Source organism: Coptis chinensis, chromosome 1 (genome assembly GCF_015680905.1).
Source record: "Coptis chinensis isolate HL-2020 chromosome 1, ASM1568090v1, whole genome shotgun sequence".
In the NCBI taxonomy this organism is placed as follows: domain Eukaryota; kingdom Viridiplantae; phylum Streptophyta; class Magnoliopsida; order Ranunculales; family Ranunculaceae; genus Coptis; species Coptis chinensis.
In genome coordinates, this window is record NC_141456.1 from 5537299 (window position 1) to 5551565 (window position 14267).

Consider the following 14267-nt stretch of genomic DNA (forward strand, 5'->3'; position numbering starts at 1 on the left):
ATCATTTTTGAAATATATTTTCACCTACCGCTAATTGAATTGGGAGACCTATCCGACCCACGTGCTTGATTGAACTCGTTTGTTACACGATTCCAAAATCATTTTGCATTTTGGAAAGCACCCACAATGGAGTCTTCAATAATTTTTATCCAAGCAAGACATAGAGCTTGATCATCGGACATGCTAAAGTGAGTTCTCGCTTTTGCTTGAGTTGAGTGCTACCACTTGCTTGAGATGTTTGAGTTGATGTCATTTGATATTTGTTTTTTTTTCAGAACTGATTTTAAAGAATAAGAAATATGATATATGATTGTTGGAAGTGTGAGTTGAAATGAAACAAATGTTGTATATATACCAAAGTTTTTTATTTTGACCGTTTTTTACTGTTCTGACTTTTTGACCATTGGTAAACTAGCCGTTAGGACTCCGGACGGGATGTTGGATTCCGTCTGGTGAGTTTTGTAATCCAGACGGAATCCAACATCCCGTCCGAAGTTAACAAGTCAGTGAAAAACTCGGTAGAAAGTTTCACCTTGTTTTGAACTGGGGAAAATAGTCACCGAGTTTATCACCCTGCATTGCACAGAGCTTTTGGACCCAACTAGGTGAAAGTTTTCACAAACCCCCCTTATTTCCCTACATTGCAAATGCTCTAACGGAAACGAAAGAAATTACCGTATCAGAGCACGAAGCGCGAAATCAGGAAAACGAATAGATCTACACCTACACAAAAATCGATATTTACGATATATTAGCAAAATATGTCGGAATTTGGACACTTTTATATGGATAAATATTGATTTTTGTGCCTTGCCTTGAAATGCTGACTGATCTACCTATCTCAACGGTTATAGCTGACAAGAAGAAGAAGAAGAAAAAAAAAACCAATGGCAACTTACAAGTCACTTGATCAAGTAACAATAACCGACATAACAGAACTGGGCATACCACCTCAACTCTCACAAAACCTTCACAAACAACTAACTCAAATTCTTCAAACTCATAAAACCAGCGCACCCGAAACATGGAAAAACATCTCCAAACACATATTAAGCCCAAACCTCCCATTCTCTTTCCATCAAATCATGTACTACGGTTGTTACAAAGATTATCCATTTGATCCTCCTGCTTGGTTTCCTGACCAGTAAGTACTATCATTGTCCCCATATATTTTCTCTTATTCATTATAATAATATTGTTCTAATTATATGCTACACGTACTGAAAACCACAGTGAGGAAGCTGTTTTAACAAATGTTGGGCAGATATTAAACAAGCATGGAAAAAATTTCCTTGGCTCTACATACACTGATCCTATCTCTAGCTTTTCTGATTTCCACAAGTTTTCTGTCTCTAACCCAGAGGTATTGTTATTATTATTATTATTATTAAGTCTTTTCTAGATATGAGTTGTGAATATGTCATTGCACAAGTTTATGTTCTCCTTGTTTTCTTTATTAGGAATTTTGGAAAACAGTGCTGGATGAAATGAACATATCGTTTTCAGTACCTCCTTCGTGTATATTCCGTGAACGTTCATCTGAGGAAGGCCATTTGTCTTGCCCCGGAGGGCAATGGTTGCCAGGAGCAGTACTGAACTCTGCTGGAAATTGTTTGAGTTTGAATTCTAAGAGGAGCTTGGATGATATAGTTATTAAGTGGCGTGATGAAGGGGTTGCTGATTTGCCTGTGAACAATGTGACGCTTAAGGAATTGCGCGAGGAGGTTTGGTATGTCATGTAACGTTTCATTTTTATTTCAATTATCAATATATTAGAGCTTGAGTACAATGCAGTGGCAAACTGCTTAGATTAAAGGATTGTGCGTTTAATTGTTTCTCAATGAAATATATTTTAGGAATACGTTATTGTGTATGCTCTTTGAGACACTTCATTATGCTTTGGTGTACTGAATAGTGAATATGATTTTGTGCATTATTGGAACCATAATACACGTGCATGCATATCCGGATTGTCTGTCCTTGAACTATTGATTTCAAATTTTTACTTATATAATACACTTTTCGATTGTTTCAATAAGTTTCGCGCTTTTATTGATCAGCTAATGTTCTCTTATAACATGCATTCTTGTGGTCTTTGACTGGTTATTCTACTTTGAATTTTATTGGCATTACATGTGCAGGTTAGTTTCATATGCACTTCAAACATTGGACCTGGATAAAGGATCTTCAATTGCAATAGATATGCCAATGAATGTCACTGCTGTCATTATCTATCTTGCAATTATTTTGGCGGGTTATGTTGTTGTATCCATTGCTGATAGTTTTGTCTCTGGTGAAATATCAATGAGGCTTAGGATATCAAAAGCAAAAGCAATATTCACCCAGGTAGGCTTTGTTTGTTACATTTTCACTAGAACATGATAATTTTAATTTCTCAACGGCTAGTATGCAATAAGTTAGAAGTATTTGGTGGGTTTCTGTGTGTTTGCTTTCGCATATTAACGGGCATCATGCAGTTGATAGGTTAGACTTTACCTAGAAGCTTCTAGCCTTCTAATTAAAAGGCTTTGTTTTCTACCTGCTGAGATTATGAATCAATGAGGATATGTTGATGGTTCATGACATTTGAGGTGCCCCCACTTGGTATCCATGGTTCATGGCATGCAAACAAATATTATCTCCAAATTCGATGCAATATGCTTTCTTTATCATGACTGGGTGCAATATGATTTATTCTTATTCTTTCATGCTTTTGTTTTTCGTGGCAACAAAAGGCTACTATTATTCAATGCAATAGCTTTCTTTATTTTATGGAAATATGAATTTATTAGCAGATTTATGTGTCGTAAGAATCTTTCATTTAGTTACCTTATCCTTTCAGGATTTTGTTCTTCGTGGCAACAAAAGACTGCCCTTATATAGGTGATGTATCGCCTTCAAATATTCTAATTTGACACCTTGTACATGTGGACAAAGTTCTCATAAAATTTCCTTACGTTTTCAGTAGAGTAGTTGATGCTGGATCTCCCTTAGCAATTGTTGTTCCTGCTGGAAGTTCTAGCTTCTCTCTACCTAAACTTCTTGGACTGTGATATATCGTGGGCCCACTTTCCTTGAAAGAGTCGAGCATCGCAAGTATGCTCTCTGTTGTGTATACTAACTTTCCTTGTTTCCTAGCTAAGCTCGTTCCATTTTCACTTGTTTTCAGTTAGTTATTAGAAATGAGTCAAATGACACTTAACATTATGCCATACTTTCAAGTTTTCACTATTTATCTCAGCAATAAGCTAGTACCGCACTACCGCTTCATAAACTTGGAGTGGATTTAATTGTTCTTTTTCGTGTTGATATTGCAGAAGTGATTTTTTTACTGCAGTGGAACAGCCTGTAGATGAATTTACCAATATCCTTTTTTCATCTGGAACTACAGGTTAGTTATGCAAGCATTCACCTTTGATCTCTCCAACAGTAGGTGGTATCTCAGTGCACGATATATGAGCATCCGTTCTGTTCTCAAGTATATTAGCATAGTACTTAGTAAATAAGTAGTGTCACTCCATAGTCTAAAGCAGATTGTGATAAAATAGGCATATATTGATTATGGAAGAGCCCAAGAGGTAAAGTAAGTTCAAGCTGGACAGAGACCAAGTGGTTCTGAAATGTGAATACCATGGTGCTTTAGAAACATTTAAGATTGAAAAAACACAAACTTAAACAAACCGAAGAGGCAGCAGTACCCGTTGGATGCATGATGTATATGCAGAATTGATATTCTCACTACTCATAAAGCATGGATGAGAAGCATGTGGCCAAAATTTTGAAAGAGTTGGTACTTAGTCAATGCAAGATGGATACTTACCAACTTTGATTTGTTGAATGAATGATACACAACTGTGATTGTTGTGAAGTATTTTTTTATTTTATTTTTTTGGTGTAGATAAGTGTCTTTTAATCATATATTTAAGTTTCCGTCATTCGACATGCTTGTCAAAAACTTTGACAACGCCCCTCTTTGGTTCTCCGATAAATTTCTGAAGATACTTTTATTTCTTCATTCACTAAAACATTAAAAAACTAATAAAAAAAATCGGCAACAGAAGTAGTATAGAACCGAAATGATAAATAGAGCAGTGGAATTCTCAAATAGGTTCAGATATTGTTATGTTTTTCTTCATGGTGCTGTTTTTGTTGTGGGCCGTTGCTAAGATAGAAAAGACCTCTTAAAACAGGGATACACATTAGACTTTAATTTTTTTTACCTGCAAATTTTTCCGATGAGCCAAGTAGAGTCTGTATGATGGATTTAGTAGCATCAGGTAGATAACGATTTTCTGCAGCAAACACAATAACTAGTATGTTATTGTTCTTGGTGTCTAGGGGAACCAAAAGCAATTCCTTGGACGCATGCCACTCCTCTTAGAGCTGCTGCTGATGCATGGTGCCACATGGATATTCGTAAAGGTGACGTTGTTGCTTGGCCTACTAATCTTGGCTGGATGATGGGCCCTTGGCTAGTTTATGCATCTCTGTTAAATGGGGCTTCCATGGCGTTGTATAATGGATCCCCCCTTGATTCTGGATTTGCGAAGTTTGTACGGGTATGGAATTTTATGATTGCTTTCTATTGTAAACATAGATGTAGAAGTTTGTAACTTTGTATGTCTCAACGACCTTGTAACTGGATGTTGTAATGTCTACTGTGAGGCCTAAGTCTGATGATGCTAGACTGGCTTCTCTCATTATCCTTTAATAGTACTTTTCTCATTATAGTTCTTTATATAATAATATAATTGATTATTATTTACCCACATTTATTATCAATCACATGCACTTCTTGTCATTGTCATGTTCATCACTCTTCAAACCTGAGCTAGCATGTCTCATTCACATTTTCATTATACTGGCTAATAATTTAAATTCTAACATTGATCATTGCACAATGTCTTTTGTTGTGGCTGTTTTATCTCTTGCATGGTCGCATTCTTTCAACGTTTCCTGCAACTTCCACAGGATGCTAAAGTGACGATGCTTGGTGTGGTTCCAAGCATTGTTCGGGCATGGAAAAGTACAAATAGCACATGTGGCTACAATTGGTCTGCAATCCGGTTAGTCAAGTTCTATGTAAAGGTTTCTATTTTTTTACCTGGTACACGTGAGTTAATGTACTTATAGGCATGCATGTATCATGAATAGTAATTCCTTAATAGGATCCTGTCTTCTAACTCTATGATGGGCATGTATATTCACGAATACTCGTAATTGTAAACGAATATATGATTAGTGCCCTTGTGACTTTGTGAGTATGTTTTGAGCAGAATATATGACAGAATAAAAACGTCTCTAGAAACTGATGTTAATCAAGCCTTTTCCACTTGATTGTAATTTCCTAGATGCTTTGCCTCCTCTGGGGAGGCATCTAATGTTGATGAATACCTATGGCTAATGGGGAGAGCTCGCTACAATCCAATCATTGAGTATTGTGGTGGTACTGAGATTGGTGGTGGATTTGTTTCTGGGTCGTTCTTGCAAGCTCAATCATTATCTGCATTCAGTACACCTACCATGGGCTGTACCTTGTTCATCCTTGACAGTGATGGAAATCCTATTGTAAGCAACTAAGCATACTTCAGATGTTCTTAGCTTATTGTCCAGAGTGTCTGTACTGCTACTTCCCTACACGCCTACTATGTGTTGGGTTGATCTTACTGAGTTTTTATTTGATTAGACCTTTTGAACTTACAGTTAAATAATCAAGTACTGTTCCTGGACAATATGCATACCAAATAGTTCTACAAATTATTATACCATATGCACTTTTCCTATAGTCATTAATATCTTTGTACTTGAAAAAATTGCTTTTCTGACCCTTGATGTATGTAAGTGTTTTTATGTTTTGGCTTTCAGTCGTTATTCTCCTGCTTATCCTTTTGTGTCTGTTGTATTGAACTGGTTTAGTTTGCAATGATGATATTTATGGTTTTTCGTTGGAACCTAGCCTCTTAGTTGAGTTTTTTGGTGTATAACAGAAAGCATTATTTCTTAAACCTGAAATGTTGGCTCTATCTCCTTGACACATCTGGGTGGAAACTTTTTATGGTATTTGGAAAAATTATTTGGAATAACACATTGATTTGGTTCTTTTTTCTTTGCATCAAAAGAATAAACTGTTATGGAAGTATGTTACTATAATTCCAGTTTACTACAAAAACTATATTGGGTCAACAGTCTATTGTAGATAAGAATAAGTGGTTTTCAGTAACCTTTCAATGTAATTATGGCTTGTTTATCATCCGCAGCCACAGAATGCACCGGGAATCGGTGAACTAGCCCTAGGTCCGACGATGTTTGGAGCCTCAAATACATTACTGAATGCTGATCACTATGATGTCTACTTCAGAGGAATGCCGATATGGGAAAGGAAGGTAACTGGATTTTCTCTTTTCATTTATAGATTATAATTTTACTTGGGAATTCTTTTGTATGCCTAAAGTGCATCTATAAGCTTTAGAGTTGGATTTATTTTCTCTAATGTAGGTTCTCCGAAGACATGGAGATGAATTTGAGCGTACTTCTGGCGGTTACTATCGTGCACATGGCCGCGCAGATGATACAATGAATCTTGGGGGTATCAAGGTTGTGATTTTTTGTTGGAGACTTTTGTGCTAGAACATCTCGGATAATATCGTTGAAACTAATCTGAACTTCTCATGCAGATAAGTTCCATTGAGATTGAGCGGGTTTGCAACGGGGCCGAAAACACTATCCTTGAAACAGCTGCAATTGGTGTACCACCTTTGGGTGGAGGACCTGAACAACTGGTTATTGTTGTGGTTTTTAAGGATTCGAAAAACCTAGTGCCGGACTTGGATAAGTTGAAGGCGAGCTTCAATTCCTTGCTTCAGAAAAAGTTGAATCCTTTGTTCAAGGTATATTTCTTTTCTCCTCTAGGAGGAACCTCGTCAGCACATAAAGTTTTTGACACCTAACTATACTTACACTAGCAGTCCTGGTTCTGTTTTTATGCAGGTTTCTAATGTTTTACCCGTTTCTTCTCTCCCAAGAACAGCCTCAAATAAGGTCATGAGAAGGGTTTTGCGACAACAATTGACCCAAGTTAACCAAGATGCTAAATTATGATACAAGTTTCAACATTACGATCATACTCGTTGTGAGTAAGAAATCCCCATATCTTGTACACTTCATCATCAAAACATAATGCATCATCCTCTACCCTTTCTTATTTTCTTTCTTTTAACTTACTTGGAATTAAGGCAGACCCCTAGGTGTAGACCATTAAAACCACACACGAAGCTTACAGTCCTCCCTAAGAGTATTATCATTAGATGGAGGAAAAAAGGTTGCAGAGAAAACTAAAAACCCTTCCCTACAGAAGGAACTAATGTATCATTCTGTACTTATCACTTGAAGGAACTATGATTCCATACTTTATCTGCTATGGAATATATGTTGGTCCTTTTTCACGGATTAATGCTTTGCTGAAATATGGGGAACTTTAACCCTGCTGCAAGGGGTGCCTAAAGGTACACCTCAAATGAGGTACCTTCATAGTCCGCCAGAGGTAACCCTTATCTTGTTGGCCATACCAAATCTGCTATGTGGTTTTGGCCATATTTGCCTCTATTTGTATTTGTCTTGGCCATACCAAATTTGCTATGTGGTAACAGGCGGATTTTACTTCCTATCTATATTTTACTCTATATATAGAGAGTAATATTGAGGAATAGAGAGTGCGTTCTGCCGCAAGTTGAATTGGCGCAAAATGAACAAAACCAATTTGTTTAAACTTTAAAGTGTTTGACTTGTCCAAGTGTTTAAAGTGTCTGTTCCAAACCATTGGATCCAATTTCGTACTCCTTATCCTTAAAACACTGTTTTTTTTTTTCAGTTTTGCAGATACAGTCATGGACTCAGCCTTAATTGCTTTATTCCTGTAAATGTGCTCGCAAGGAAATCACCAACCTTCATTTTTCTGTCTGTATGTGTTGGAAACATTTTTGGTAAAAAGCTCAAAGCTGATCCTTTTCTGGAGCTTTTGACTGACATGAAAGCTTTTGATAGCATCTTTAAGTTCAGCCTTTAAATTTTCATTTAATGGTTTTAGCTAAATTTGAAAGCTCTTGATAGAGATTGTCAAGTTGCCGACAATTTGGATGAGAATAAGTAGGGTTCACAAATTCGCTCCACAAATGATATCTACATTATGTAATTTTATTTTCATATTGTTTGTCTACAAATATAAATTGACCAAACTCCTAATAAAAATTATAGAAAACTAATTAAACTGCAAAGAAATATTAATATGCAAAACCGTTACTTGAATTTCATCTTTCTGTCACTTAAATGGAGCCTCCAGTCAAATGATCCCATTTTTTCCATCTTTAACATCTCAAGCAAGAAATCATTCCATGTGTCAATTGGTCCTGGCAAGCACCAATGCACACAGTCATTATACAAGGTCGCATTCTCTTCTGGCCAGTGCCCATATTTGCTTGGATGCCCATCTGGTCTCATTAACGTAGCTTCAGTTGTATCAAGCAATCTAAACTGTTTTCCTGTTTGTACTCCTTCCCGCTCTGCACCTTTAAATTCCTCCAGTTGGGTCATGTACAGCTCTAGGTCTCGACCATCTAAATGAGTTTCAGTGCTCAGGAATGGTCTCCTCCTAACGCAGTTCCCTCCCTCGTTCCATAATCCATTTTCAAAGTGTGAAGGCGCAAATGTTCTTAGAAAAGTTATACCTTTGAAGTTCTTTAAACTATTAATGGCTCTGAAAGCTGTTCGAAAGGCTTTTCTGTAACTATAGTACACGCCGAGGTCTGTGACGTTTTTGTCGAGACAATAGTGACATCCGACAAGTTGATTATTTTCGAAAAACATAGATGGGCGAAAAAACCAATGCCCACCATTTATGATCACATAGTCGAATTCATCGATCTTGGTTGTCCAGGCCTCGTCGAATTCATCTAAGTAGAGATTGAATAAACCTGTTCCTGCTGGACCATTTGGATCAGCTTCCCTCGCTTTTACTAGGTATGGTGACCAAATGTTTTCAATGGTGAAGTTGTAATTGATGTATTCCCATCGTCTGGATAGCTCATCTGTTGAGGTTGAAACATCTACTGGATACTCCACCTGAAAAAATGAAAAAACGAGGTTGCTTATGATGTATTACTAATATACAAATTCGGCTTCTTAAGTTCGTTTTGGAGATGGAGATCACGTAGTTTCAAATAATGAAATAAGTAAATAGCATAACTTCACCACTTAATGTCATTCCTGCCTGAGACTAATTTCATATCAAGTAACCCAAGCTCACCAGACTTCACTTAAAAGTCCCACTTACCTAGATATCTTAAAGTACATTATCGACAGCGGGTAACATACTCCATGCACTCAGTAATTTTCGTTTAGGTACGTAACAATTAGATTTAATGGTTGAGTTTAACACTTTAGTCAACTGCTCCAATTATTAGATTTAATGGTTGGTTGATTTCTTCGCTGTAGGTACTAGGTACCCAATACGCTTGTGTCGTCTATGTTATTCGCGCGACCAAAATACCATTTAGATTAAGAATATAAGCTGCCAGTATCCTGTTTAGTGATTGCAATTGGACAAAAACCACGCTGGCACAATATATGATCGAGAAAAGCTTCGGTCCTCTCCGTGCTTAGGACTGAAGTCCATCCACATCAGCAACTTAAAAAAAAAATCCTCATCAAATTAAAAAAACCAAATGTGTGATCTTAAGTCGTTTAGGACGGACTTTGGTCCTAAGCGCCGAGGACCGAAATCTTTTCCACATTTAATCAGTCAACTTCTTGTTCTAATCTAGTCATTTTCTCGCACTATCATATGCAATATAGTAAAGAACCCAGAAACGATGGTAGAAGTGAATTCTTACCATGGCGAATATCAGGGTTATTTTTCAATAATGCCTTCTTTCGATCATTTGATGTCGCCGACTTTCTTACTGATGTAGACTGAGTACCAACTACCAAGTATATTTTGCCTTGCGACTGCCACTAACTGATTGACACGTGGTATAATGATCTCACTGTTGCATGCCCGTGAAATATTGGTCATATCAATAATTATTATTATTATTATTTGATAGACAAATATGCAAACTGTGTTAGGCATTGAGATTTTTTTTTTCCTGAAGTCTTAAAACTCGTCATTCGAGATGATAATTAAAATGGTTTTTTTGGATTCTAATTGTAATTACATAGGGGAGGCACATCTAATTTAATATAAGAGATAATTATGTTATTTAAGTGACATTAGAGAGTTTTTTTTATAAATTGTTAATAAAAGAAGACTTGTTCTAAATTCAGAGAGAAAAATGGAGAATAATTATATAATTTAAGTTCCATTAGAGGGATTCTTTTAAATTATTAATAAAGAAAAGGGGTTTCTAATTTTTGTGAGGAAAGTAATTATAAATTGAACAAATAGAGAGATTTCAATTTGCCTACTCGATAGGAGAGAGTGGGTTCCTCATTAGTGTAGAAATAAGCGAGGTTGATAGAGAGGGAAGACTACCACACATGGCCAGGTAACAAAATTCTTTACCAAGTCAATTCTTATTGGATGCTGGGATCCAACGTGAAAAAGATAGAGAAAACTAAATCAAGCAAAGAAAAATCAAAATTAAATGGGAATAAAATAAAAATGTCTATCTCTGTCCTTCCTCTCTCCTCCTCTCTTCCACTTTTCAAGTAAAAACCACCATCCCTTTCCTATTCAACAAAAGCTTTAAGTCCATCGACTAATATTGAAGTTGGGAAGATAAACCAAATTTATAAAGTTTGGTGTCTCAAGTAACCATGCATGGAGTTGTACAAATGGGGAATTTTGTGCAAAATTTAACAACCCCACACTTATTCTTTTTGGCTAAATCTACTATGCACGAGATGTAGGCTACGCCCTCACATCTCGGCCACTCATCACAAAGGGGGTGCGTGTGTATTGTATCAAGAAGTAGTGATCCACGGCCCTCAGTTCTTGCGCACGATACATCTCGCGCACCGAAGTAGTGCTCATTCTTTTTATCTTTTCTTATTATGGACAAAAAGAGGTACATCGAAAATTTTAATCTAAACTAAGATCAGACATGTAAAATTTCAATGTTGAGTATATATCCACAATGCAATAAGATTTGAGTCATTTGTGAGGCTTCATACAACACCACCGCGAGCATAATTACAGCAAAAGAGAAAAGGAGGAGTGGTCACAAAAGATAGGGACTAGAGGTTGTCTTCTTGATATAGAGGTCCCCTACCCTTTTCATTAATAAATTATCAAAGGTTGCGAGGACAATATATAACTAAGACACTTGAGAATTCTCATATAATTAAATTCTCAATGATAATGTGAGAAATAGGGTTGTTTGGTTGTCCATAAAAAATTTCTTAGACCATTCAAAAACATGTACATGTGTCATTCAATTAAATAAGAGTTCTTTAAAATTCTTCCATATTTTAGGACCACTATATTACAAACCCCTTTTTCTAAAGATGCACTTCTTTGTTAACTATATTTAATAAATTAACTAGAATCCCAATTAACATGGTTTTAGAGTGAGAATTAAATTCCCACCAAAGTTAGAATCCAAGTTATTTGCAAACAAACACACATGAGAATAAGAAAACCCACCAATTTCAGTTAAAATGGGAATTCTCTAGGTTGTCAAACGTACTCTAAGATGTCATGCAACTGTACGTTGTTTTAAGTTCTGTGGTAGACTGGTAGCTACTAGCTAGGCTTGTAGGTTACTTCCGTAGTTATTTGTCTAATTAAATGCCTAGTCTTTGTAACGAGGTAATAGCTATTGGCAACCAACTTTGAATTGCCACCTTTTCATGCTATCTTTTAAAAAAAAAATCAATTGTCAACCATAATGAATAATCAAGCGATCAAATCGCAATACTTCAGTTTTATACTTTTATAACTCTGAAGTCTGAACATGATAGACACCGAAAATTTACATAATGAAAGCATGAACATATATATAGTATATTAGGGATAGGGATGAAATTAAAGCTTACTCTGGACAGTAGGCATATCAAGGACTGCATCTGGTTTCTTCCGACCGAGTCTCCTACAAAAGCTAAGGACTTTCCTCGAACTAGTTCCAAGAATTGAGATGGATTGAAGATGGGTAACTCACAATCATCTGGCTTCCATCTCCATTTCATGAAATCAGTGTCTGGTCGTCCATATTTCATGCAGTTTTGGTGATTATGGATAGCCCAACAAGTATTATTTGTGTAATATGGTGCACTTGGATTTGGCACCCATTCTCCTGTAAATATATCACACTTTTTAGTTGTTATATGATTTTTAGAATCTTCCACAACATTCGAAGAAGAAGAAGATAACGATGATGGCGATGATGATCGAGAAAGATTACTTAACAGAAATAATGGATAACTTATTAAAGGATAGTAAAGAGGAACAGCGGTGAGAAAAAGGAAAGCTACTCCCACAGCAAAAGTTATCTTGGAGGTGCCCTGTAGATTTTGTTTCTTCCCTAGTGGAAGATCAATGGGATGAAGTTTCATGTAGAGTGATTTGAAGAGGAAGAATGGAGGGAAAAGAAGAAAAAGAACTAGCTAGCATAAATGAAAGAACTAGCTAGTTAGTTCATGCAAAAGGTGCGCAGGGATATCATGCAAGAAGGTGGTGATAGAATTTTATAAGGTTTTGCTCTGAATAGGACACGATGTCAATAATATCCTACTTTTTTAAACAACGCCAAACAGAACCATGTATTCCAAATCTAATTATTGTAGATTTAAAAAAAATGCACACCGCCTATTGAAGGCTTGAAGCCACTAAGCCAGGTCAAGGTGGGAGATTTTGCTTAAATGTTTCTCTTGTATTCCTGGATGGTTCAGTGTTTCACTGCTGTGTCTGACTGATGAGGCATCATACATTCTTACCCACTGGCCGCTGCTCAAGTTTGTTTAAATTTTTTTATAAATTAAGTTCACAAAAATTATTTAAGTCCAGGCCGTATGATCTTCATATGATAACATTTCGATAATGAAAATTATGGTATTAGTCATACTTCCTAAAGTCACTAAGAATAAAGATATAGTATCAGCATGCATCTGATATTCTGATGGAATAAAAACATAACTAATTTGGGGATATGGATCATAAACTCACCCATATATATTTGGGTTTGGGTACACACAAAAAAAATATGGTCAACCCAGTTTGACTTTTTTTTTTTTGTTAATCTAGGGAGAGACCCTAATTTTCCATTTAGAAAGAGAGAAATCCTAATTGCCTCGATCATCTAGGGGGGCTAATATTGGTTAACTCTTTACCCTATATATTTTAGAACTAGCTAGCACCATTCCATGCTTTACTTAGTTTACTGTCCAATTAATCAATTGATTTCAAAATGTATATCTGTTTTGCATACTAATTATGGGAAAATTGACTCCATTGATTAGTACAGTGTTGTTAAATGCAATAGAGTATGGAATGTTATTGCATGAAATAATTTAATTCTATACTCACTTCTTAAATCAAACTAGTCTGGTTTTGACTAGAGGTCTTTATTTAGTTGGCCTAACCATTGGTCTTGATTTTAATTAATTTTGTTTGCCATTCACGTCTTCTACATCAGTTCTCACAGCTGGGTGGAGTAAATAGAGTTTTACAAGTATTGGGTAACTTGTACGTGAAAACAAAAATAGATTTTCAAGAATAATGCATGGTTCGATAAAAATAATAATAATAAATAAATCCGAGTTGGCCTAGACCATGTATAATGCATGTCGATGTCATTCTTTAATTTCTTTTTCTTTCATGAAATGCACGCCTATGTCATTAGGTTGGTATAACATGCAATCTCATATTCTCTTTCTGGGACGTATATGTCATCAGCTGGTAGTTATACTGTATTAATCAACATTATTATGTTGAAATCAATCAATAATATCAGAATGAAATTGGAATCTCATTCAATTTCCCCATAAAATCTGAATAATTTTTAGATTATGCAGCTAATGATCATGATTTTTCAACGACCAGTCGACGATAATGCATGGTTCTCCTTTATCTTCTTATCATAAATTCATAATCTATCTATATTCCCTACGACATGAAAATTGCATCTCAAGGTGGTTTCTACATGAACCCAGCAACCCCACACGCCACACCTAACCACGTTTGAAGCCCAACCAAATACGGGCCTGATTAAGCATAAGCTCACCCCATCGATGGTATGTAAGTAATGTAACCACGTTTCTTTTACGAATTGCCGTCT

General features: G+C 36.1%; 2 protein-coding genes across 2 annotated transcripts; one reads left to right on the top strand and one right to left on the bottom strand.

Moving 5' to 3' along the window:
* Nucleotides 1-810: 810 nt before the first annotated feature.
* Nucleotides 811-8948, top strand: LOC147521608 (hexanoyl-CoA synthase-like). The gene is given in 16 exon segments (XM_086576473.1): nt 811-1144; nt 1234-1363; nt 1461-1729; nt 2142-2346; nt 2843-2883; nt 2966-3033; nt 3036-3096; nt 3318-3391; nt 4339-4559; nt 4972-5066; nt 5352-5568; nt 6258-6383; nt 6496-6594; nt 6675-6887; nt 6988-7133; nt 7868-8948. Coding segments are annotated over 15 exon segments (2187 nt in total). The 5' UTR covers nt 811-887; the 3' UTR covers nt 7099-7133; nt 7868-8948.
* Nucleotides 8170-12659, bottom strand: LOC147521609 (protein trichome birefringence-like 19). Its single transcript, XM_086576576.1, has 2 exons — nt 12031-12659; nt 8170-9114 (listed from the first exon to the last, which is right to left on the bottom strand). The coding sequence occupies exons 1-2, from the start codon at nt 12544-12546 to the stop codon at nt 8293-8295; spliced, it is 1338 nt and encodes a 445-aa protein (XP_086432702.1). The 5' UTR covers nt 12547-12659; the 3' UTR covers nt 8170-8292.
* Between the last annotated feature and the right edge of the window lie 1608 nt (nt 12660-14267).